Consider the following 23936-nt stretch of genomic DNA (forward strand, 5'->3'; position numbering starts at 1 on the left):
GGAACACAGTGCCTGGCCTGGCACAGAATTGGCCCTCGGAAATGTCACTCCTCCCTGGAACCTTACAGATCATCTTGACCACTATCACCCAACCCACTTCTGTCCCAGTGACAGGAGAGGCTAAGCACTCCTCCCTACAGCTCAGTTCCCCTTGGTCATGCAGCAAGCCACAGCCCATCCCCAGGAGCCCCAGAAGAGCCTGTAGCTCCAACACGGCCCCTGCCACAAAGGGAGGACTAGCGGGGAATTGGGGGAGGGGAATGTCACCCCAGGGTCAAGGCAAAAATACACAAAGGCCAATGTTTATCATTTTAACTACCATTTCAACAAGGCCCAGTAATAGTTATTCATAGAGAAATGCCATAGAGAAGGTCGACCTGCTACCTCCCCGTCCCATACAAGCTCAATGACCCAAGGTCCCTTCTTATCCTCAGGCCTGACACTTTGCTTACAGGCACAACGGCACATCTGAGAATGTACCGAGGACAAAGATGAGTACGATGGCACATACTTAGTACAGAGCAGGTCTGGGCTGATAGCCACATGAGGGCATGCAGAAAGCCAAATGGCTTGGGAATCAGGCAACCCTCAAGTTCTAGACCTGGGTCTGTCACAGTCTAGCTGTGTGGCCTCGGGCCAGTCACTTCTTCTGGACTTTAATTTACTCAAACGTAGCTAGCAGGTGATGTCTGAGATTCTAAGATTTTAGGATTATTCAGTGAAGAGTCATACGTGGATAAACCTATTCCCAAACATATAGAACACCATTTGGACACACATACAGACAACCTTCCACACCTGAACATATGTGCCCCAGTTTCTGCCATACTTGTCATAACCTGGACATATGGATGTCCATACTTAGAACCCCTGTCTGGGGGCGCCTGGGTGGCTCAGTCGACTGAGTGTCCAACTTCAGCTCAGGTCACGATCTCACAGTTCGTGAGTTCGAGCCCCGCGTCGGGCTCTGGGCTGATGGCTCAGAGCCTGGAGCCTGTTACAGATTCTGTGTCTCCCTCTCTCTCTGCCCCTCCCCCATTCATGCTCTGTCTCTCTGTCTCAAAAATAAATAAACATTAAAAAAAAAAAAAAAAAAAGAACCCCTGTCTGTCTCCAGGCTCTCTTCCCATCACTCCTAGAGCAAAATAAGACTGAGGGGCAAAGACAAGTCCCAACTGGCTGAGTAAGGAGGCCAGGGCAGAAGCCAGGGCTCTGGCACCAATGGGGCCTGAACAGGGCCTCTGCCTTTTTTTTTTTTTTAATTTTTTAAATGTTTATTCATTTTTTGAGAGCAAGAGAGACAGACAGAGCATGAGTGAGGGAGGGGCAGAGAGAGAGGGAGACGCCCCCGGGGCTCTGCCTTTCTTAATTCATTAGAAAGGCTCTGCTGGCACCTCCAACTGCACAACCAGCCTCAGCATCACTAGTGAGTGCAGGGACAGGCAGCCCTTGTCCTCACCCGGTTTCCATCCAGACTGGAGAAACCAGACTGGCCTTCACATCACTTTGGGCTATTTGCTGTGGTGGAAAGAGCATTTGACCTTGGGGCCAAAGATGTAGTTTTCAGTCTTGCTGCTCTGCCTACCAGCTGTGTGACAAACCCCTTAACCTCTCTGGGCCTTAGTTTCCAGATCTGTAAAATGAAGCCCATATGACCAAGCCTGTGAGGAGTAAACAAGATGATGGGTGTCGGCGCATCAATCAAGGAATGGGAGCTCATTCTTTACAGGCTCTTTATAAACTGTACAAATGTTTGCGTGGTTTTTTTTTTTTTTTTTAATGAAAGATGTTACTTTAAAAAAAAAAAAAACTACACAAATGTTAATTACAGTTCTTAACAGCCAGTCCCTTCTACCTCTAAAGCCCTAGATTCTATGATTCAAACATAGGGTAGGGGGAAGACAAGCCCGGGCTCTCAGCCCAGTGGCTTCCAATTGCCGGGTTCCAGCCGCTGAGCAGTCAGTTTGAGTTTCAAGGGAGAAAAGCCCCACATGACACGAATCCCTGAGCCCTGCGGCAGCCTCCCCGCCCCCCAAAGCACGTCAGGGGCCTGGAAAATCCCCTGCCGCGCTGAACAAACAATGTGAACAGTTGGGGCCTGAGCAGCTGCTGGGTATGTCAGCAGCCTGGGCTCTGGCGGGCAGGACGGCAGCCAGAGAGGCCGGTGGCTGGCTGGGGAGCCCAGAGGAGGCTCCGATTCCCTTCCTGAATATTCATGGATCAGCAGATGTCTGGCTTCGCCACCTCTGAGGAGCCAAGCACCCAGCAAGGTAGAACAGGGAAACCAACAGGGATGTAGATGAGGAGGGAACCAGCCCACCCTGGCCCAGGTTGGTGGAAATGTCTTTGAAGCTTGAGATTCCTCATTTTATAAGTGGGGAAGCTGAGGCCCGAAAGGTGGAGGGGTGGGGGTGTCTCATCTCTCCGGAAGACAGTAGGGGAAATGTCCTTTGACCTTTGGGGGATGAACCCAGCACTGAAGAGACAGTTGCCTTTGAATATGAGGGCTCTCTCTGCCTCAGTGCCCAACCCAATTTCTGTGCCCAGGACATGCATCCCCAGGGGTTCAGCTCAGGCGTCAGCCATCCATGAAGCTGGCCCTGCCTCCTCGGACAGAAGCTTTTTATGCTTTACATCACATAGCCGCTTGCGGGTCCCTTATCCATCCTTCCTCTTGCCTAGACGGACAACAGGGTGTTGGGTGGGGAGGGGGGGTGGGGACAAGCCTTGGTCCGGAGTCAAGGTCCTGGGTCATTTGTTACATGACCTTGGGTCCACTACTTTTACTCCTTCCAGCCTCAGTTTCCCCAGCCTGAAAAGGAAGAGTCTCCACTTTTCTCATGTTCGCCAAAATTCTGCCAGAAGCAGAGGACAGCACGCTCAGGAGGCTTGCTGACTGCCCCCAAATGTTTTGATTTTTAAACCTGTGGCGAATTTTGCATTCTGCTCCATCACATAGCAATGCTTCTTTTCACATAAACTTGGTCCCTACACCACCAAATCGCTTCATAAAAGCGACGCTCTGAGGAGTGGACCTTGTTTGTCCGGTGGCTTCTTGGCCACCCCTTTCCTGCCACCCCCAGCCACTGTCATGGCTGACCCCCAAAGCCCTTCCCATGAGTCTTTCTCAGCTATCCCTCTCAGGACTGGGGCAGACACAGTGGACGCTTGCTGCCCACCAGCTTTGTGCCTCGATGGGGGCTCCTCTGCCACAATTCCTTCTCCTCAGCTTCCTTGGTGAGACCCTACCAGAGACACGGAGCTCCTATGCCTGGGAACCCTGAGGTCATCTCTCGATCTCCTTCTTCTAACAGGTTATTTTACCCACTTGCAGGATAAATTAGATTTTATGAGGCCAATTAGAACCCAGACAGAAAGGAGATTCGCTTCCGAGTCTCAGAGCCAGCTCGATGCTGTTTTGTGCAGTTAGTGGGGGCCAGGTGTGAGCCAGGGTTCCATTTCCCCATGAACTCTCAGGAAAGGGGCCAGAGGGTGGGGGAGGGAAACCCAGCCTAGATGTCTCCTCCATGAAGCCAAGAACTTGCCACAAACATCAATGCCTTGTCACTTTTGAATTTCGGGGCCCAACAGATTTACATCTTGTGTTCAGTGTGGGGCCGGTTCTCCATGATGCCGTTATGTCTTTTCCTAGGAGACCCAAGTCAGTGTCTTCCAGAAACTTCCTTCCCCACCCTCCCACCTTGGCGGCTTCCCTTACAAACACACTAAACCCCTCCCACCAACAGCTGAAAGGAGAGCTTGGGACAGTGGCCTGGGACACAAGGGTGGGCACACAGTTCCCTTCATCTGTGATCCTGAGAGGCCTGGCCTCAGTGGACCTGACAGTAAAGCCACAGTCAGCTCCTGCCTCCCTCCCGTTCCCTGTGACCCTCTATCCCCATCAAAACGCTTTCAGCTCTCTGAAAGCACACTGCTATTCCATATGTTGTTCCTGCTGCTCCCTCTCCTTACGACAGCCATGCTATCCCTGGTTCTGATGTTGTTGCCTCTTTTCTGCCCCATGGGATCCTGAGCACCTTGGTCATTGCAGTTGTCACTCTAGAGTTTTTACCTTCTTTCTCCCCAACGAGGCAACAAGCTCAGAATCATGTCCTCGGCAGCTTTCTAGATCCCTGGTACCTGAAACAGTGCCTGGTACATACTAGGTGCTCAATAAATATTCCTTGAACAGACAAGGGGACATGTGGAGACACAGCCCCATCATGCTGTTCTAAGCTTCACTTTCCTTATCTGTAAAAATTATAGGAACTCCTTTAAAGTCTGGACATGACGTGAATAATGTATGTGGAAAACTGCCTATGTGGCATCTAGTAGACACTTAACAAAATGCTTAAAAAGCACAGAGACAGAAAAGCAAACTCACACTGAAAGAAACTCTGTACTTAAACATTACAATCACTGGGGAGCTCACTACCTTACCAGTTCTCCTGCTGTATGGCTCATATGATTAAAAATATTTCTCCTGTGCCCGCCTTTCTCTCCCTGTATGCTCTGATCATTTGCTGGAACTCTCTCCTCCAGACTATGTGACAAGCTAGTAAGTCTCTTATGGGAACCATCCAGAAGTCTTGGCTCTGCACCAGCTTACATACTCAGGTCTGCACCTGAAAGAGAGCTTACTGAGCCTCTGCTTCCCTGACCTCAATGACTCCAAAGCGCCTCAAATCCAGAGGATGCCTCAGCGTCAGCCTCAGCAGTGAGGTAGCCAACAGCCCAGCTAGATTCTATTTCTCTGCATGTCAGGGCCAGAACATTAGCTCTTTGATTTTCCTCCCAACCCCAGCTCCCATCACCCTCCTCCAACCAGGCTAGGGCTGGCGTCCTCCCCCATCAGAGCTGCTGTTACTCCTCCCCTCTCCGCACACTCCAGGGGGCTGGGAGCCCCAAAGCCCACCTGGCAATGACATCTGTTCTGCATCTGGAATTCTGTGTCAAGTCTGGTTGCTGTACCTCAGAAACAGCGGAGGCCAAACAGGAGGCAGCGGGTAGGGATGAATGGAGAAGGGTGAATTCCAGAGCCCAGCCTCAGACACACCAACTGAGGGAGGTCAAGCCCAAAGTGGGTAACTTCTCATGTGAGGGGGAGGGGGTGCAGAGAAACTGAACTTGGGTATGTGTGTACCAAATCCAGGGAAAATGTGGCTCCAAGAGCCAGGAGACTAGTTCCAGCCCCAGCTCAGTCCCTATCCATGCAGCTTTGGGAAGTCACTCGGCTTTCTCGTCTGGAAAATGGGTTCATGCTAAAATTACTTCTAAATTCCCTTCAGTGCTGCCATTCACTCTACTTGTGAGATAGCTTAACATGAAAGAGGTACCTTTAGAAGAAAAGAAAGGAACTGCTCTTTTACACATAACGTATGATGAATTGGGCCATGAAAGTTCATAAAGGACCGATGAAGGTATGGAGAAATTCTGGAGAAAACTCACTATTAAGAGGAACTTGTTTGACCTGGTTCCTAACCTCGATATGGGGTCAGAGAGGGCCACCCCAATGGAAGGGAGGTGGACCTCTGTGTCTCCGGGCTGAGAAAGAGATGGGGCAGAGAAAGCAGCTCTCAGGTTCTTGGAGCCTTCTTATTACTGACCTGTGGCATCCCCACTCCCCAAATTTTGATTGGGTGGAAGGGAGAGCCCCACTTCTTGCACTCAGCATTCTCCCACCACCCCCAGACAGAAGCCCCATTCCTACAAGTCTCCCCAGTTCCAATCCTTGACTGGAGCCGTTTTGGGGGACACCAGCCCCTTCACTCTGCCATGTTGAGGTTGCTGAAGCATCTGTTTATTTTTTTACTTCCCTCTCCCTCACCCCCTGCAAACTCAATCTATCTTCAGATCCTACTAATTCTACTTTCTAAATATCTCTACAAGCCTGGCCACACCAACTGCCACTACGCCGGTTGCCTCCATCCTCTCTTCTGGATTACTACAACAGCCTCCCAAGAAGCTGGAGCTTCCTGCTTCCAGTCCCGCCCCACTGACCGATTCTCCACACTGGCTGCAGGAGCTGATGCAAAGCTGATTTTAAAACTTGCCAAGGGCTCAGGCAGGCTCTCAGGCCAGAAACTTTGGTGGGACTTATAAAGTCCTTCAGGAGCTGGGCCCAGCCCCCATCTTCAGCCTTCTCTCTTGACACCTGTGGTACCAACCCCCCCTCCCCCCGCCCATCCCACTCCATCCTGCCCCATTCTCATCCCTGTGCTCTCCTCTCCTGCCAGGCTTAGCTTCATTCAGTGTCCTAAACGAAGTCACTCTGAGCACTTACATGGGCAGTTCACTCTGGAAAACTTTGCCCATCATCACTCTCCTTTTACAGGGCTAACTGACCCTCTGCATGGAGCTCTATTATTCATCACTTCCTGGAGGAAGCTTTTCCTGACCTTTCCAGACTACCTGTCATGTCAGTCTCCCTCCACCAGACAGCAAGCTCTGCACCAGGGACCAGGTCTGCCTCCTTTATTTCCCATATTCTAGGCACCAAGCACATGCTAGTCAAAAAGGGTGCTCAGTAAATATTTGTTGAATGAATGAATGAATGAATGACCTCGGTCCAGATCAGGGTGGCTAGTCAGAACCCTACAGGAGTGTCCCTAGGCCTGTTAAGCTTTGCGCACTCAAAGGGTTTGGGACTGAGGGCCAGTAGCCTCGTTGTTTTAGCCATGCACACTGCTGCCAAGGGAGCCCCAGCTCGGGCCCTGCCCCAGCCTTGTGCACTCAAGAGCAGGGAGAGGCCAGGTCTCCCAGGCAGACTGAACCCCTTGCAGGAGGCCCCACAGATATACCGTAACGATCGAGCGCAGCTCCCAGCCCTCATCCCGCTTTGCTGGGTGACCCAGAGCCGGCTCCTGGAGCTCTTGGAAGAGCGTAAGAGAGTCGGCACAACTATTCCTTAATCCCCTGGGCTCCCGGAGGACTGAGGCCTCTCCCGCACTTCCCCGCCCCCTTCACCTGACAATCCCGGGTTCCGAGCCAGGGCTGGAGAGGGGCGTGTCTTTGTGGGGAGAGAAGGGGTCCGAGCTTTTCCGGGCACTTTCCCACCCGCTGTTTGGGTTTCCTGGAGATGGGCCTGGGGCCGGCCAGACCAAGGTTCCTCCGCGGTCCCTGCCTCCCTCCGCCGTCCCAGCCTCCCTCCCACGTGGCCTGGCTGAGTCTCTCTGGAAAGCCGAAGCAGCTGGAGAGAAATCCCCCTCCCCACCCCCACCTCTAAGTCCCTCCCCGACTCGCCCCGGACACATCCTCAGCTCCCCCCTCGCCAGGGAAGGCAAGAACTAGGCGAACAAAGCGGGCAGCCCATCCCCCTCCCCAGCTCTGCCACCTACCTTCCCCCTGGGCCGTCCCCCAAACGCACACAACACGGAAAGCAAGAGGACTAGGGTGGAAGAAGGAGCCCTAGGCACAGAGCACTGGGATTCCGTCACCCCAGCCCCAGCCCTTTCTCCAGTGTGGACAACTCTGACCCTTACCCCCACCCCCACCCCGCACTGAAGTGGTGGTGGGGGGGGGTGGCTGGAGGAGGCCTTGTTGACCTGGTCAACGCTTCCCTGACCTGCCCCTGGTGGGTGGGGCAGGAGTGACACGCGTCCCATCACGAGAGCGAGTGTTGGACAAGTCCACGAAAGCAAGTGGTTTCCTGCCCCCCTCCCCCCGTCCACTCCGAGCCACGGGTTGGGGGAGCAACGCTAACTGTCCCCCCACCCCCCCACACCGCCCCAACCAGCCCCAGGGACCACACCCACTGGGCAAAGTTGAGTGTTTTATCACCTCTGTCCTCGCTCAGTCCGGAATCGCCTGCCCTGTCCCCCCCACCACGGGCAAGGACACTCCCCAAAAGCCAAGGCCAAATATTAGCTCAGCCCCGTAAACACAATTACACACAATCTGGACACAAATGGAGGTGCAGATACACACCCCCAACACCCCTCTTTCACACACTCTCAACCCACGACACGCGCGGGCAAGGAGAGCCCGCCCGGCGCAAGCCACCAACGCCGCAGCCGCGGCCCCGCGATGCCACGCCGCGACTGTGACACGCACTGCGGACACGTACGCCCGCAGAAGCCCCCCGTCCCCACCCTCTGAACGCGCGCGCGCACACCCTCACACTCACACACTCACACTCACACACTCCAGACTCCGCAAAGCAAGGACACACACCCCCTGCGGCCAAGTCCGTGCCGCAGACGCCCCCCCCGGCCGCAGCCCGCAGCCCCCCAAGCACAGGCATCACGGGCACCGGGACTGGCCGCCCGCGCCCTGCGGCCCCGCACTCGCTCGGGACCCGGGACGCACGCCAGCCCCACGGCCAGGCGCAGCCCGGGGCGCGGGCGCACCGACACGCCGCAGCCGCTCCCGCCACTGCCGCGGCGCCCGCCCTTACCGCGCGCGGCCAGCAGGCAGAAGGTCAGCGCGACGAGCCCGCCGCCGCGGCCAGCGTCCCCCCGCGCCATGGGGCCCGGCTCGGGCCGCCGCCGCCGCCGCCGCCACCGCCTCCCCGCGCCTCGGCCGCCGCCGCCGGGGGAGGGCGCGCCGGGCGTCAGTGGCCCGGGGAGGCGCGGCGCCGCGGGCGGGGGCGCGGCCTCGGGGGCCCGGGCCCGAGCGGGGGCCGGCGCGGGGGCCCGGGCTGCCGCCGCCTCGCCCGCCCCTCCATCGCCATCTTGGGCGAACAGCCGGGGCGGGGGCGCCCGGCGAGTGCGGCCGCAGGGCCCGCCGGGGACCCCGGCCCCGCGCTCCGTGACCCTGCTCCGCGCGGGACTCTGCTCTGCCGGGGTCTCTGGATCGCCTTGGGCCCCAGTTGGGCCGCTTGTTTCTGGGTCTGTTTGTCTCTTGGTCTCCCTGTCTCTGAGTCTCTTTCTGCCTCGGTGTCTCCGTTTCTTTTCCCTGCCGCTGCCTCAGGGTCTCCTCCAACTCGGTTCCAGGCTCAGTGGAGGCAGAGTCAAGGTCTCTGTCCGTCCCGCAGGCCCATCTTGCCACCTGAGCCCAGTCCATTTCCAGCCCAGATCCTGGCCTGAATCTTGTTAGCTTCTCCACAGGCTGCACCAGGAGATGCACTGAGGACAGGACAGTTCCCTCCTCATCCTCATTCGCATGGCCATTCCAAGCGTGAGACTTCTCTTGGCCTCCTTCTCTTGCTCTTGCAATTATCAAGCTAGGAAGAGCATACTCTACCCCAAGCACTCGCACATTTAGACCTCTCTACACCCCTGGGAGGGACAAGAAGGTTTTGCTCCCATTTTACAAACAGGGAAACTGAAGATAGAGGAGGTGAAGTGACTTGCCTAAGGACACGAGGCTAGGGAGCTTTCAGACTCAGGAGCGTCATTTTCTACTCATTCTTCGATGGTGCCTTCCCTGACCTGGCCACACGGGTTGCCTCAGTATCCCACAAATATTTCTTGTTCCAAAGCCGGGGATTCAATGATCAGGGCTAGGGTAGGGGAGGAGTCCAGACTAAATGATCTATTTAAGGTCCCTTCCAAGTCCAAGATGCCATGATTCTTTTTAAGTTTATTTATTTATTTTGAAAGAGAGAGAGGGCAGCAAGCATGAGTGGGGAGAGGGGCAGAGAGAGAGAGAGTTCTAAGCAGGCTCTGCTCTGTCAGCATAGAACCCGATGCGGGGCTTGATCTTATGAATAGTGCGATCCTGACCTGAGCTGAAATCAGCTGAAATCAAGAGTCAGACCCTTAACCAACCGACTGAGCCACCAAGGCGCCCCAAGATGCCATGGTTTTTCATTCCTTAGGTGTCCAGTGTTCCCATGACTTAGAGCCATTTCATCTCTGTACCTGCTAGGTGCCTTACCCATTTGTTGCAAGTTACCTTTAATTATGGCCTGTACTTTGCAGATCTAACGGGCCCTGGCATGTATTCATTTCTTGTCAGGCCCATCGGCAGCATTTGACTTACGTGAGCACCCCTGCTTTCTTTTTTAGTGATCTCATCTGGTCATCAAGGCTTTAAATGACATCTTTTTTTTTTTTAAGTTCTTAGTTTATTCTTTCATGAAAAATCTGCACCATCACCACAGAGAAAGTCACTGCAGAATCTTTACTCCTTCTGTTGTCCAATCTCCAGCTCACTTTTCACCAGTACCAACATGGATCTGCAGTCCCCCTGACTTTCTTCGTTCCGTTCTTGCATTCCTTTTGTGTGTTCTTGAGGTCTTTATCTTCTCCTACAGGCCATGTCTTACAAGTCTATGTTTGGGTTCCTTTTTCTTTGCATCATCCAGTGAACCATAAATCATTACAAAGATGCCATCTGGTGTGGTCTTATACATTCTGGGTAGTTTTCCCCAAATTTCTGTCTTAGTACGGTACTGCTGCCTTTCCAGCGTGAAGAATATCGATGACCATTTGTTTCTGCTGAAATTCCTGGTCTGGATAGTTATCATGTCAATCATGATGGTGGCCAAGCTTCAGGCAGCCAGGGAGGAAAAGAGCTTAAATGACATCTATCTTTATGCTAAAGATGCCCGAATATATACTTCCAGCCTGGACCCTCTCCCTAGAACTCCAGACTCATATCCTGCCACCTGCTCAATATTCCCATTGGATGTCTAATAGGCATCTAAATTTAACATGCACAACTGAGCCTTGGCCTTCCCTGTCAAACTTGTGCCTCCCACAGTCTCCTTGTCTGAGGTCCTAGCAGCTCCATCCTTCCCCTACCACAGGATCCAAGCTCCATCAGCTCTCATCTGGATTGTCACCCCACCTTAGGTCTCCTTTTTTCTGTCCTTGTACCTCTTCCGTCTTTTCCCAATACAGCAAGAGGCATCCTGTTAAAGTGTGCACAAGATCATGTCACTTCTCTGCTCAAAACCCACCAGTACCTTCCATCTCAGAGCAAAAGCCAAAGTCCTTCCTGTGATGAGAAGGGCTGTGGTGGCCAGTTCCCTCCCTCCAGCCTCTAGACCTTTGCCCACCTAGTTCAGTGTGGAGCTCTGCCTCCCGATCCCTCCTTCCTCACAACGTGCTCCCTCTCCCTATCCCCCTTCTTTCTAACATGCTCTACATTTTACTTATTTTATTTATAGTCTGTCTACTCAACAGAATGAGGGCTTCATGAGGACAGGGATTTTTGTCTGCTAGATTCCCTGCTGAATTCTAAGCAGCTGGACCAGTATCTCTGGCACTGTGTGTAGGTACCAGGGGTCAAGATAAAAAAGATACAAGTCACTGCCCACAGGGAGGGTAGTGTCCTAAGTGGCATGGGGTGGCAGGGAGAACGGGAACAAGAGAAGGAAGGACAGTGGTGTGTGTCTAAGGGGGTGGGGGTGAGGAAGGAGGCTTCACGGAACTATTGATTGTTATAAATGTTTGACCCGGGTCTTGACAATTTAAGGAGGATAGAACTGATGGTGGGGGAAGAGGCCCAGTGGTATAAGAGCACAGGAAATGGCAGATCCAATCATTAGCGGCACAGATATCCACGGATGACCCCGATGGGTCAGACCCTGCTCTGGGCACTAGGGGCATAATGGTGAACAAGATGGTTCTTGCCTGCATGGTGCTTGGTCTAGTGAGGGAGACAGACAAGTAGGCAGGTAACTCTAATACTGTGTCATATACAGGCTGTGAAGGGGTACAGAGAGTATAGAGTTACCTCATAGCTCTCCCTTTTCCTCTGCCCCTCCCCAACTCTTCCTCTTGCGCTCTCTCTCTCAAAAAAAAAAAAATCATCAATTTAGGGGCACCTGGCTGGCTTAGTGGGTAGAGCATGTGACTCTTGATCTCAGGATTGTGAGATTCAGCCCCACATGGGATGTGGAGATTACTTAAAAAATAAAATCTTTAAAAAATTTTTTAATGTTTATTTATCTTTATGAGAGAGAGGGTCAGACAGACAGAGTGTGAGCAGGGGAGGGGCAAAGAGAGAGACTACAGAATTGGAAGCAGGCTCCAGGCTCTGAGCTGTCAGCACAGAGCCTGATGTGGGGCTCGAACCCATGAACCATGAGATCATGACCTGAGCCTAAGTCGGGTGCTTAACCAACTGAGCCACGCAGGCGCACCCTCCCAAAATAAAATCTTTTTTAAAAAATCATCAATTAGGGGCGCCTGGGTGGCGCAGTCGGTTAAGCGTCCGACTTCAGCCAGGTCACGATCTCGCGGTCCGGGAGTTCGAGCCCCGCGTCAGGCTCTGGGCTGATGGCTCAGAGCCTGGAGCCTGTTTCCGATTCTGTGTCTCCCTCTCTCTCTGCCCCTCCCCCGTTCATGCTCTGTCTCTCTCTGTCCCAAAAATAAATAAACGTTGAAAAAAAAAATTAAAAAAAAATAAAAAATCATCAATTAAATGTGTTAAAAGTGCCTTCAATTCACCATATACTGTTACATATTTTTAAGTTTATTTATTTTGTGAGAGAGAGAGAGAGCAGGGGAGGGGCAGAGAGAGAGAGAGGAGAATCCCAAGAAGGCTCTGTACCATCAGCACAGAGCCTGACGTAGGGCTCAAGCCCACAGAACCACAAGGCCATGACCTGGGCCTAAATCAAGAGTCAGAAGCTCAACCGACTGAGCCACCCAGTTGTCCCTATAATTTATTATTTTCTTAAAATAACTTCTGTGAGAAATTCTAAGACGGAAGTAACAACTTGGAGACCAGCCAACGTAGAGGCTGAGAGACCTGGCATAGGCTCCACCGAGGTCTGCGGTTTCTATTGGTTTGACCAGGTGGGTGGGATGCTATCAAAGACGACACAGGGAAGAGCCGGGCAGTGGCGTGGGACTCTCAAATTAACATGCTGAGGGGGAGGTGCCTACATGGCATCCAGGTGAAAATATCAAATCACCAGCAATGCCATTTTCATCTGAGCAGAGAGATCAGAACTATCAGAACTATCAGAAACTATTTTGTGAGCTGGCACTTCCAGCAGAGCACCTAACCCACCTTATTATAACATTCTTTATTGAACTGTCTGGCTGACCTGCAAGACAGTAAACTCCTTGCGGCAGTAACCACACGTATCTTGCTCACTTTTTCCTGGCATCTAGCACAGTGCACAGCATATAGTAAGATCCCAATTAATGTTTTTAAAGTGAATGATAAAGTTACTCGTCGGGGTGCGTGAGTGACTCAGTCAGTTTAGGTCATGATCTCATGGTTCGTGAGTTCGAGTCCCACGTCGGGCTCTGCGCTGACCGCTCAGAGCCTGGATCCTGTTTCGCATTCTGTGTCTCCCTCTCTCTGACCCTCCCCCGTTCATGCTCTGTCTCTCTCTGTCTCAAAAATAAATAAACGTTTTAAAAAATTAAAAAAAAATATGTAGAAGTTCTCTGGCACTCCTCCCTTCGAGGAGTACTGTCTACTTGCCCTCCCTTTGAATACAGGCCGGCCTTAGGCCCTCAGCTCTAAAGGATAGGATGTGATGGAGGTGATACTGCTTGGCTTCTGAGGTTAGTCATAAAAGAAGACTCAAGTCCCACCCGGCTTTATTCTCAGGCACATGCGTCAGAGAGCCCTGAGCTACCCTGTCAGAAGTCTGGCCACTTGAGGCTGCCATGTTGGAGAGACCACGTGGGAAGACAACACGGACAAAGAGACGCTACGGTAGCCTCAGCTCTTGCACCCAAGGAGCCAAACGGGTAAGTGAGGAAACCTTCCCCGTGTCCAGCCCCAGCCCCTATCTGACTACGACCACACAGGAGACCCTGAGACCAGTCAATCCCCAGCACCGTGAGAGATAGTAATAATAACAAATGGTCATTGTTTTATGCCACTAAGTTTGGGGTGGCTTGTTATATAGTCCTGGATAACCAGAACAGCTGCGGGGATCTTACTGGCTTGGGTTCACTGTTAGAACCACTCACTGCCTCCCTCCCCCATTCAGCCCCTTTAAAGGAAGATGCAAAAGTTAAATATGTTTACAATATCTTCACCCTTCATATTCAAAACTATCTCCCCTACTACATCTCTGCTTAAACCCTCTGAGCCCATGGGATGTCTCGCCCCTCCACCTGAGATGCCTTTCCACCCCTCACCACAAAATCGCTAACCGATTTATAGAATTATAGGATATTTTTATTTTCGTCTTGGTGCTTTTCTATGTTTTAAACAAGTTGTCGGCACTGAACACATTTTATTTTTGCAACCAGAAATATTAAATGTAACTTAGAAGAGAAAAATATAATCTTCAGTTTGGGATGATGAGGAAGAAGTTCTGGAGATAAACAGTGGTGATGGTTGCACAACAGTGCGAATGTACTTAGTGCCACTGTGGTGGCCACTGAAAAATGGCTACGTGGTAAATTTTGTTGTGTATATTTCATCACGATGGAAAAAATATATACAGTTCCTGGGGCGCCTGGGTGGCTCAGTTGGTTGAATGTCCGACTTCGGCTCAGGTCATGATCTCGAGGTTCGTGGGTTCGAGCCCCGCATCGGGCTTTGTGCTGACAGCTCAGAGCCTGGAGCCTGCTTTGGATTCTGTCTCCCTCTCTCTCTGCCCCTCCCCCGCTCACACTCTGTCTCTCAAAATATAACTCTGTCTCTCATAAATAAACAAACATTTAAAAAAACTAAAAAAACATATATACAGTTTCTTAAAAACTCAAGTGCCAGTTCCTTCAAGATAGATCATCCAGATCTTTCTTACCCATTCGTCTGTATCACTCAATAGGCACTGGATTATTTCTGCCTCGGACAGGGATTTCATTATGCAAATGAAGTTTAATTATGTAAATTAATTGTGTAAATCAGTTTGTCTCAGTCTTGTGTCCCAGATGACACTGGAAGCTCCCTGAGGGCAGAAACTGGCATTACACAGGTGGTCATGCCCACAGTACCTTTATAAAACAATTGCCTGGAAATCAGAACACATTTCCTTAAAGAATCGACGCCACAAATGAAGGCTGTGTTCTCAGACTAGCCAATCAAAATCTGTTTAACTCATTAAATAGCTGAAATGTTGTATATTGGCAATGAAAATATATTGCAGAAACACAGTGAAAATATGAGCAATTAAACAAAACAGAAAAATCAGTGGAAAGGTCGACAAGTTCGGGATTGAATTAGTAATAAAGACATATATTTAAAAAGAGATCATAATTAGCAAGGTAAAACCAAGTTCTGCATGAATGAAAATGACTCAAAGTTTATTACATGACTCATGTCTGAATACATTTACGTAGTTACAATAACATAAGCACTGATATTGGTTTAAGTGAAATTGCAATAGAACTATATTGAGGGGCACCTGGGTGGCTCAGTTGGTTAAGCATTCCACTCTTGATTTTAGCTCAGGTCATGATCTCACAATTGGTGAGATCAAGCCCTGCATCAGGCTCTGTGCTGACAGAGTAGAGCCTGCTTGGGATTTTCTCTCTCCTTCTCTCTCTGCCCCTCCCCAGCTCATGCACATGTGTGCGCACGTGCTCTCTCGCTCTCAAAATAAATAAATAAACATTAAAAAAAAAAAAAGAACTGGGGCGCCTGAGTGACTCAGTTGGTTAAGCGGCCAACTTCGGCTCAGGTCATGATCTCACAGTTTGTGGGTTTAGCCCCGTGAAAGCTCTGTGCTGACAGCTTGGAGCCTGGAGCCTGCTTTGGATTCTGTCTCTGTCTCTCTCTGCCCCTCCCTCACTCACACATTTTCTCTCTCTCTCTCTCTCTCTCTCTGTCTCAAATACAAATGAAAAATGGAAAATAATAATAATAAAAAAGAATTATATTGAAAAGATGAGGGGGATGGGAAATGTGTGTGTTTGGTGAAAATGAGAAGGAAAACAGGTAAATTCTAAGCTTTCATCGTGGAATGCCACTGAACAATGTATGAAAACTGAAAATAATCAGTAACGTTATATACATTTTATTTAGAGATTTGTTTTAGAAATTGACTCTGTAAAGCCATGTGCCTGTGAAATTGGGATAAAAGTAAACCTAAAAAAAAAAGAAAAAGAAAAAGTGACACAAATGTCTGTATGGTTCAGTCAGAACCTGCCTTCCCTCTCAGCTCTCCAGGCAGACACTGATCCATTGCCCCATTCCCATCACTGCCCTGCTGCGCCCAGCAGCTAGTTCCTGTCTGCAGCCACTGCTCCACTGTGCAAGGTCAGCCCGCCCCGGCGAGTCTGAGATTCGGATGGCTCCTTTCTGGTACCCCTTTAGGAGGACCCCTGCACATCTGGCGTAATGGGCTAAGACTTGCTCTCTTCCAGGGGTTCTGGATGCCCTGTTGTAGCTGGACACACTGACCTTGGCAGGATGGGCACACTGCCTTCATCAGAACTGAGAGGTAGGTGATACAGGTCACCTTGTCCACCTCCCCCATCCCGCTTTTGTTTTTTTATTAATGTTTATTCATTTTTGAGAGAGAGAGAGAGAGTGCACAAACAGGGGAGGGGCAGAGAGAGAGAGAGAGAGAGGGAGACAGAGATTCTGAAGCAGGTTCCAGGCTCTGAGCCGTCAGCTCAAAGGCTGACTTGGAGCTTGAACCCACCAAGCGCCCGATCATGACCTGAGCCGAAGTTGGACGCTTAACTGACTGAGCCAGCCAGGCACCCATCTACCCCTCTTTGGAAGCTGTACCCCCATTACTGGAGACTGTGTCCACCCACAGCCTCTGAGGGTCAGGGCCCTCCCCACAGGCTTGTCCTACCCAGTGGCCTTTTTCCTCCTCACTTTCCCCATCAAAGCATGTCTACCCAAAGACCCGCCCTCTCCTGTGGTCTCTCAAATAGACAGCCTGTTGAAGTGCAGCAAGCAGGAAAGCTAAGGGCAGAGGCAGAGCCCCCTGAGTACTTGTTATTCAAGGCTCTTCACCATCCACCCCTAGCCTTAGAGTCTGTTCCTTTCATTGCCCCCACATGCAGGCTCCCGGCTCCCAGTGAGCCAGCTATCTCTCCCAGCCCCTGCTTTATCCCTTTGTGCCTGTGAGTAAAGCATTTTCTTTGCTTGGAATGACTTCCTCCCACTTGGGGAAAGTTATCCTTAAAACTTAATCCAGGGGCACCTGGGTGGCTCAGTTGGTTCAGCATCTGACTCTCGATTTTGGCTCAGGTCATGATCCTGGGATCACGGGATCGAGCCCTGTGTCAGGCTCTGTGCACTGAACATGGAGCCTGCTTGGGACTCTCTCTCCCTCTCTGCCCCTCTCCCCGGTGCACTCTCTCTCTCTCTCTCTCTGAAAATAAATAAATAAACTTTAAAAACGAAATAAAACTTAATCCAAATGCTACCTCCTTTGTGCAGCCTTCCCTGACCACCTTTTTCTTCGTTGCCCAGAAAAATTAATAGTTTGTGTTTGTTGAGTGCTGTGTACCAGATACTAGCAGGTTGGCATGCATTTTCTTATAGCAGAGTTATAGCAGCTCCATCAACTAGTACCATCATCAGTCCTATGTTCTAAAAGAGGAAGCTGAAGCACAGAGAGTTTAAGAAACTTGCTCAAGATCACACAGCGGGAGGTGATTCAGTGGGAGTCAGGACAGGTCAAAGCCCTCACTCCTAACTGCTGTCCTGCTGTGTGTACCTCCGTGGAGCTCACACAGCACTCGATATATTTCTCTTTGCGCTTACCCTTTTTTGTTTACAGTCCATCTCCACACCTGGATTGAAATCTTTTGAGAGTAGAGAACGTTGTCTGGCTCCTCTGAACATCCTCAGATCCCTGGATCCCTCAGCATGAGCCATGCCCATGGCAGCTGTTCAATTCATGTTGCTTGCTAATGGATGAGTAGAGCCAGAATTAGCATTCCACTTCTGCACCATGACCTTGGGAAAGACATACAACCTCACTGAGCTCTAATTTCTTTCTCTGGGGAGTAGGGTGAGGCAGCCACAGTGGGGAATAATACTGATATCTAACTGATGTCTCCTAACTCATTGTGGAGATCAAATGGAACAAGACACTGTCATGAGGAAATATTCTGTAAGTGCTCTTACAAATTACAAATGGTAGCAGTTGGTTCTCAGAAGGCAATGTGTTCTCTGCTCATAGGCAAAACGTGTTATTCCTACAAGGGCCTTACAGTTAATGATAACTTCATCCTAACCATGTGCAATATTGGAAAATCAGCCCTTGGGTCAGGCAGGTGGGAAATGTCTGCGCCCCAGGCAGAGTCTACTCACCCCCATGGCAGACTTCTGTACCCACCCTCCTTGATCACATCCCAGAAATTGCTGTTCTCCCAAGATCCCTGGGGCTGAGTCATGTTCCTCTCCCCACCCAGCATCTACCTCCTCCCCAGAGCTCGGGCCGGACAATTCAGGTTCTGGAGAGTGGACTGCTCCCACTTGCAGCCTTGCACTCTTTGGAGGAGTGGGGTTAGACCAATGGCAGGAGTGCCAACAATAGCTTCATCAACCACCTCCAGGCCCCAGTCGCATGCCAGGTCTGCGTTCGGTACTTTGGCCTCACTACGACTCTGTGAAGGAGGTATTAGAACCTCACTTTGCCCAAGATTAGAGAAGCAAAGGGTTTACTCAAAATCATGATTGTTGGACTTGACCCCAAGTCTATCAGGTTCCAAATTCTCTAGACTTTCCCATGCTCCTCCTTTTTTCTCTGGGCAAGTTCAAGGAGATTTATATCCAAGATCCACCCAGGACATGCTTTCTCAGCATGAGCTCAGTCCCTGAAGGAGCTCAGATTTCAGGCAAACACCATATTTCCTTGATTTAAAATACATTTCTATTCACATTTTTATATTTCTGATATCAGGATCTTACAGATGGTAATATCTTAGATTTTAGGAAATTTAGTAGGAGTCCTAGAGACCGCATTCCAGTTCTCTGTTCAGCTACCAACTGGTTTTGTGCCTTTGAAGGAGTCACCTTACTTGCTTGTAGATCAGGGAGTCTAATCAGCCTGACTGTTGTCAGCTCTGCCACTTGACAGCTTGTACAGCTTTGCAATCTTCTCTGGGACTCGGGTTCCCCATATGTAAAATGATGGGAGGGGTCTCTAATTTTGTACCTCTTCTTTTAAGCTGCAGAATACATTTCCCCAGTCACAGGTAAGTAAACAGCTAAACTGCTCTGTATTAAGTAATGGCTGGAGGGCCTGGAACCCTGGGGTCTCCTCTACTCCCTCCACTTCTGTCAGGGCCATTATGGCGGCCCCCTCAGCCTTCTCAGTTTGGCAAATTCCTCTGTTGAGCCCTGGTTTGGGAGAACACTGAACGAAGACAATGCTAGAAGATCTGGGCTCAAGTATGGACTCTGAGCCGCTGGGATGGTGAAGTATAATCACTTCCTGGCTCTGGGTGTCAGCTTCTCATCTGCAAAGTCAGCAGTAGATGAGATGTTTCCTAAGAATCTGTTCTGGTGCTAACATTCCATGATCACAATCTTCCAATGCTCTACCTCAAAGGTGCTTTACTTTGGTTGCATATTAGGATCACCTAGAGAGCTTATGAGAAAAATTAAAAGATGGCAGGTCTCCTCACTGCCTTCCATGTTGATGTAATTGATCATAGGAGGGACTAAGACATCAACATTGTTAAAACTCCCCAGGCAATTGTGATAGCCACCAGGGCTAAGAGGCACCACTCCTCCGATGGGGGACAGAGAATAAAAATTCCAGTGACATTTCAAAGAAAATGTCCTGGGGCACCTGGGTGGCTCACTCATGTCTGACTCTTGATTTAGGCTCAGGTCATGATCTCACAGTTCGTGAGTTCCAGCCCTGTGGATGCTGACATCACAGAGCCTGCTTGGGATTCTCTCTCTCCCTCTCTCTCTGTCCCTACCCCCCTCAAAATAAATAAATCAATAAACATTTTTTTAAAAATGATTCAAAACAAAGAAAGGGTCCTAAAAACTTAACTTAGGGAGAATTTGGGCTGTTTTTTGGCAGCCCTATTAGTGAATTGGTAGATAGGTACTTGGGAACCTAAGAAGCACCATCAAAATATTCATTTGAAAATTGTTTAAAGTTTCTAATAAGCCGGTCCAGAATTTGCCAAATGCAATACAGTGCCTACTCTCAGCGTGTGTAATCTAACTGGAGAAACAGAATGAGTGGCCAAAAGTACGGTGTAAAATTAAGTGCTAAATCGGAGATGACCTTATTGGGCACTTCTGTTGCATATGCCAGGCACCAAGTTCTTCACAGCAAACAGAGTTAATCCTCACAACCATCTGTTGAGGAGGGTTCTGTTATTATTCCAATTTCCTACTTTAGGAAACTGAGGGTCAGGATGTTATGTAAACGTGCCCAAGCCCACAAAGCTAGCAAGTAGCAAAGGTTGAAGCCAGGCTCCAAAGCCAATGCAGGTATCATTTTGCCAACCCACTTATCTTTGGGTGGGGACATTCCCATAAGCTCTGTAGGGTGCCTAGAGGAACCTGGGCCTGACTTCAAAGTATATGTTCTACTAACTGGAAGAGGAACGCCTCAAGAGGCTTGTGGGGACCAAAGATCCCAGGTGGGGGAAAGTGAGGAAAGGTCAGGTGACACGGGGCCTTGGATTGGATTAGGGCCTGGAGCAGGAAGGTGAGAATATAAAGTACATTTACGAAAGTGGCAAGTGTCCTGCTGGGTGTGCTAGTGAGGGGGGTTGGTGCGGGTGGGGGGTGGGGTGAGTTGGTCCTGAGAACCTGGAGGACAAGGGCTGTTCCTCTTCTATCTTTGTTTTCTCCTGGCCCATCAAAGGCCTGGCACTTGATCGTTACTAAATATTCGCTGAATGAAAGTTGAGAGCAGCTTCTTTGAAGTCACTTGGAATTCCTAATCTTCTCCTCCAACTCAGGCTAGAGAGCTGCTACAGTTACTCACCATGACCTTACAGGTCCTCGACTGAGGTAGGAAGGGCAGCAATAGGAATGAGGAGGAAGGGACAGTGGAGACAACGCAAAGCAATTAACTGGCAGGGCCACACATCCCAAAGCTCCCAACTGCATCACATGCAGTAGCATTTACATGCATGCTTAGGGATGCCACGATGACCACGTACACCCCCAGAGACCCAGCCAACATGGAGAGTTCCATCTACAGAAGAGCAATGTGCCTTCCAGAACCTACCTGGCCAGAGGACCTTCCTGCAGAGAATTCTCATCTGTGAATGGAATGTTAAACTAATCTATGCCATTTCTGTGGGATGCTTTTCCAGTGAGGACTGCCCAGGGTGGGGTGGGGGTGGGGGTGGGTGAGGGGGAAGGGTCGGAGTGTGTGTGTAGAGTTCTGGGACTGGTTAATTGTTTCCCCAAACTCTGTATTTCAAGGACTCAAGTTTGGGAGCCAATTTAGAGAAAGCATCTTTCAGTAAGGAGCACACACAGCAGACTCAACAACTCAGCTGAGCCAGAGCTGAATCCCATCTAAGCCATTTCAACGGGACCTCAACCTCTTCCAGAGTGGCAAGGCCAGGGCACCAGAGCTGTGGGCAGAGCTAGGCCGATAAACGTTTAAATCCTGGTAATTCCTCGAACCACTCCAAGCCCAAAATAAAATTACAACCATGAGATTCTCATACTGCAGTTGTTTCAATTCTGTTTCCCTCGAAAGCACCATGGGATCAATCATTGTTTCCCCATAATCACTGAGTGGGTGAGGTTAGGCCAAAGGGAAGTCCAAAGGCTTCAGGGCCATAGCACTTGCCCGGATAGGACTCTGGAGCCCTGAAGCCCTACAGCCACTGGGAGGTCTGCACTTCCAACACAGTATCTGCAGGATGCTTATGGCCAGGTTGAAAGCAGATTTTTTTTTAATTTTAATTTTTAAAAAATATTTTAAGTAATCTCTACATTCAAATGGGGCTCGAACTAACAACCCCGAGATCAGGAATCACATGCTCTACCAACTGAGCCAGCCAGGCACCCAACAAAGCTGATTTGGAAAAAAAAAATTTATGTTTATTTATTTTTGAGAGGCAGAGAGAGACAGGGTGTGAGCAGAGAAGGGGCAGAGAGAGAGGGAAACAGAATTGGAAGCAGGCTCCAAGCACTGAGCTGTCAGCACAGAGCCCCATGTGGGGCTTGAACCCACGAACTGGGACACCATGACCTGAGCTGAAGTTGGACCCTCAACTGACTGAGCCACCCAGGTGCCCCCAGAAAGCTGACTTTTTAAGTTTGTTTATTTGAGAGAGAGAGAGAGAGAGAGAGAGAGAGAGAGAGAGAGAACCAGCAAGCAAGGGAGAATCCGAAGCAAGCTCCATGCCCAACGCAGGGCTTGAACCCACAAACCCTGAGATCATGACGTGAGCCGAAATCAAGAGTCAACCAACTGAGCCATCCAGGAATCCCTAGAGAGCTGATTATTTTTTAGTAAAAAATTTAAAGCTTATTTGAGAGAGAGAGAGAGGGAGAGAGAGAGAGAGAGAGCAGGGGATGGGCAGAGAGAAGGGGGATAGAGGATCTTAAGCAGGCTCTGCTGTCAGCACCCAGCATAGAGCTCAGTGCAGGGCTTGAACCTTTGGACTGTAAGATCATGACCTGAACTGAGATCAAGAGTTGGACGCTTAACTGACAGAAGCACCCAGGCGCTCCTAGAAAGCTGATTTCTATTGGCAATAGATCCAGGCTAAATAGACCAAGGTAGGGGTGCCTGGCTGGCTGAGACAAAAGAGCATGACTCTTGATCTCAGGGTTGGGAGTTCAAGGCCCAATTTGGGTGGAGATTACGAAAAAAAATAAACTCAGGAAAAAAAAGAGAGAGACCAAGGTAGTCTATAAAAGCATGCCATAAATGGGATTGTATGTATGCTTTAGAGCCTTGGTGGGCCTGGCTGGTTACTTCCCACTGCAAGCAGCCTCAACAGGTTAGTTAACCCAGTGTACCCCAGTTTACCTCAGGATCATACAAATCCCTTTGTGTGTGTGTGTGTGTGTGTGTGTGTGTGTGTGTGTGTGTGTGACGAGGTAAAAAGGTTAGGAAGCACGGTCTGTAGCATTACCCTGCTTAAAGATCATCTTTATTTCTAATAATTTTTGTATACAAATTAAAAGTTTAAGACCCCGGGGTTCCTGGCTGGCTCAGTTGGTAGAGCACACAACTCTTGATCTTGGGGTCATGACTTCGACCCTCACGTTGGGGGTACAGTTTACTTAAGAAAATGAACAAAGGGGGCATTAAAAAAATAATAAAGGGGCGACTGGGTGGCTCAGTCAGTTAAGTGTCCAACTTCGGCTCAGGACATGATCTCACGGTTCATGGGTTTTAGCCCCACATGGGGCTCTATGCTGACAGCTCAGAGCCTGGAGCCTGCTTCGGATTCTCTCTGTCCCTCCCCAACTTGCCTACTCTCTCTCTCTCTCAAAAATAAACTAAACATTTTTAAAACATAGGAAATTTTAAAAAATTAAAAGTTTATGAACCTAATACATAACACAGCAGGGGTTCTTTTGGGGCGGGGATCACCCTCCCTTTGGGAATGTGATAAAGCCAAAGCCTTTCTCCCCAGAATGCACTTCCTCTCATTCATGCAATATTTTGCATACCACCTCAGAGGATTAGAGAATCCAGGTTAAGCGTCTGTTCTGGAAGGATTATCAGACAAACCCCAAATTTACTAATTTCAGAGGAGTTCATCTTTTCTCCAGTACAGTTTCAACAGACCCGAGAATCGTCAAAGAAAGCTCTGAAGAAAGTATTACACTGAACTCCCGAGAAATTTTCCAGGGAGCATGCAGAAACCACTATCAACTCCAAGTGGCATCCCTAAGAAAATCCCAGCTGTTCAGGAAGGGCACTGGCTCCAGGCACCACCTACCCTACCCCTGCAGTAGAAAGTGCTGGTCGCTGGGCACCACTGGCAGGCACAAAGCAGTTCTCAGCACACCTCCGTGTGGGTTTGGATGCATTTATGGCTAGGGTTTGTACTAGAAACCCCATGTAATCACCTTGCAGTCTTCCTTTCTCCATTGCAAGCACATGACCTTGGACACGTGTATTAATCACTCCACACTTGCCACTAATCAAGTCAAGATTGTACAAATAGGGAATGGGGGGGGGGGGAAGGAACATTTACATCAAG

The 23936-nt window shown here is 50.0% G+C and overlaps 1 protein-coding gene across 2 annotated transcripts in view; it reads right to left on the reverse strand.

Moving 5' to 3' along the window:
* The window catches only part of IGDCC4 (immunoglobulin superfamily DCC subclass member 4), a 40534-nt gene extending 31996 nt beyond the window's left edge, over nucleotides 1–8538 (reverse strand). For both annotated transcript variants that reach the window (XM_086710972.1, XM_086710971.1), the window contains exon 1: nucleotides 8396–8538. In XM_086710972.1, coding sequence (XP_086567098.1) covers nucleotides 8396–8465 — 70 coding nt within the window. In that variant the 5' untranslated portion in view covers nucleotides 8466–8538. The remainder of the gene's footprint in view (nucleotides 1–8395) is intronic.
* Nucleotides 8539–23936: the final 15398 nt, after the last annotated feature.

This window comes from Puma concolor, chromosome B3 (assembly GCF_028749965.1).
Source record: "Puma concolor isolate L17-30 chromosome B3, mPumCon1.1.hap2, whole genome shotgun sequence".
In the NCBI taxonomy this organism is placed as follows: Eukaryota; Metazoa; Chordata; class Mammalia; order Carnivora; family Felidae; genus Puma; species Puma concolor.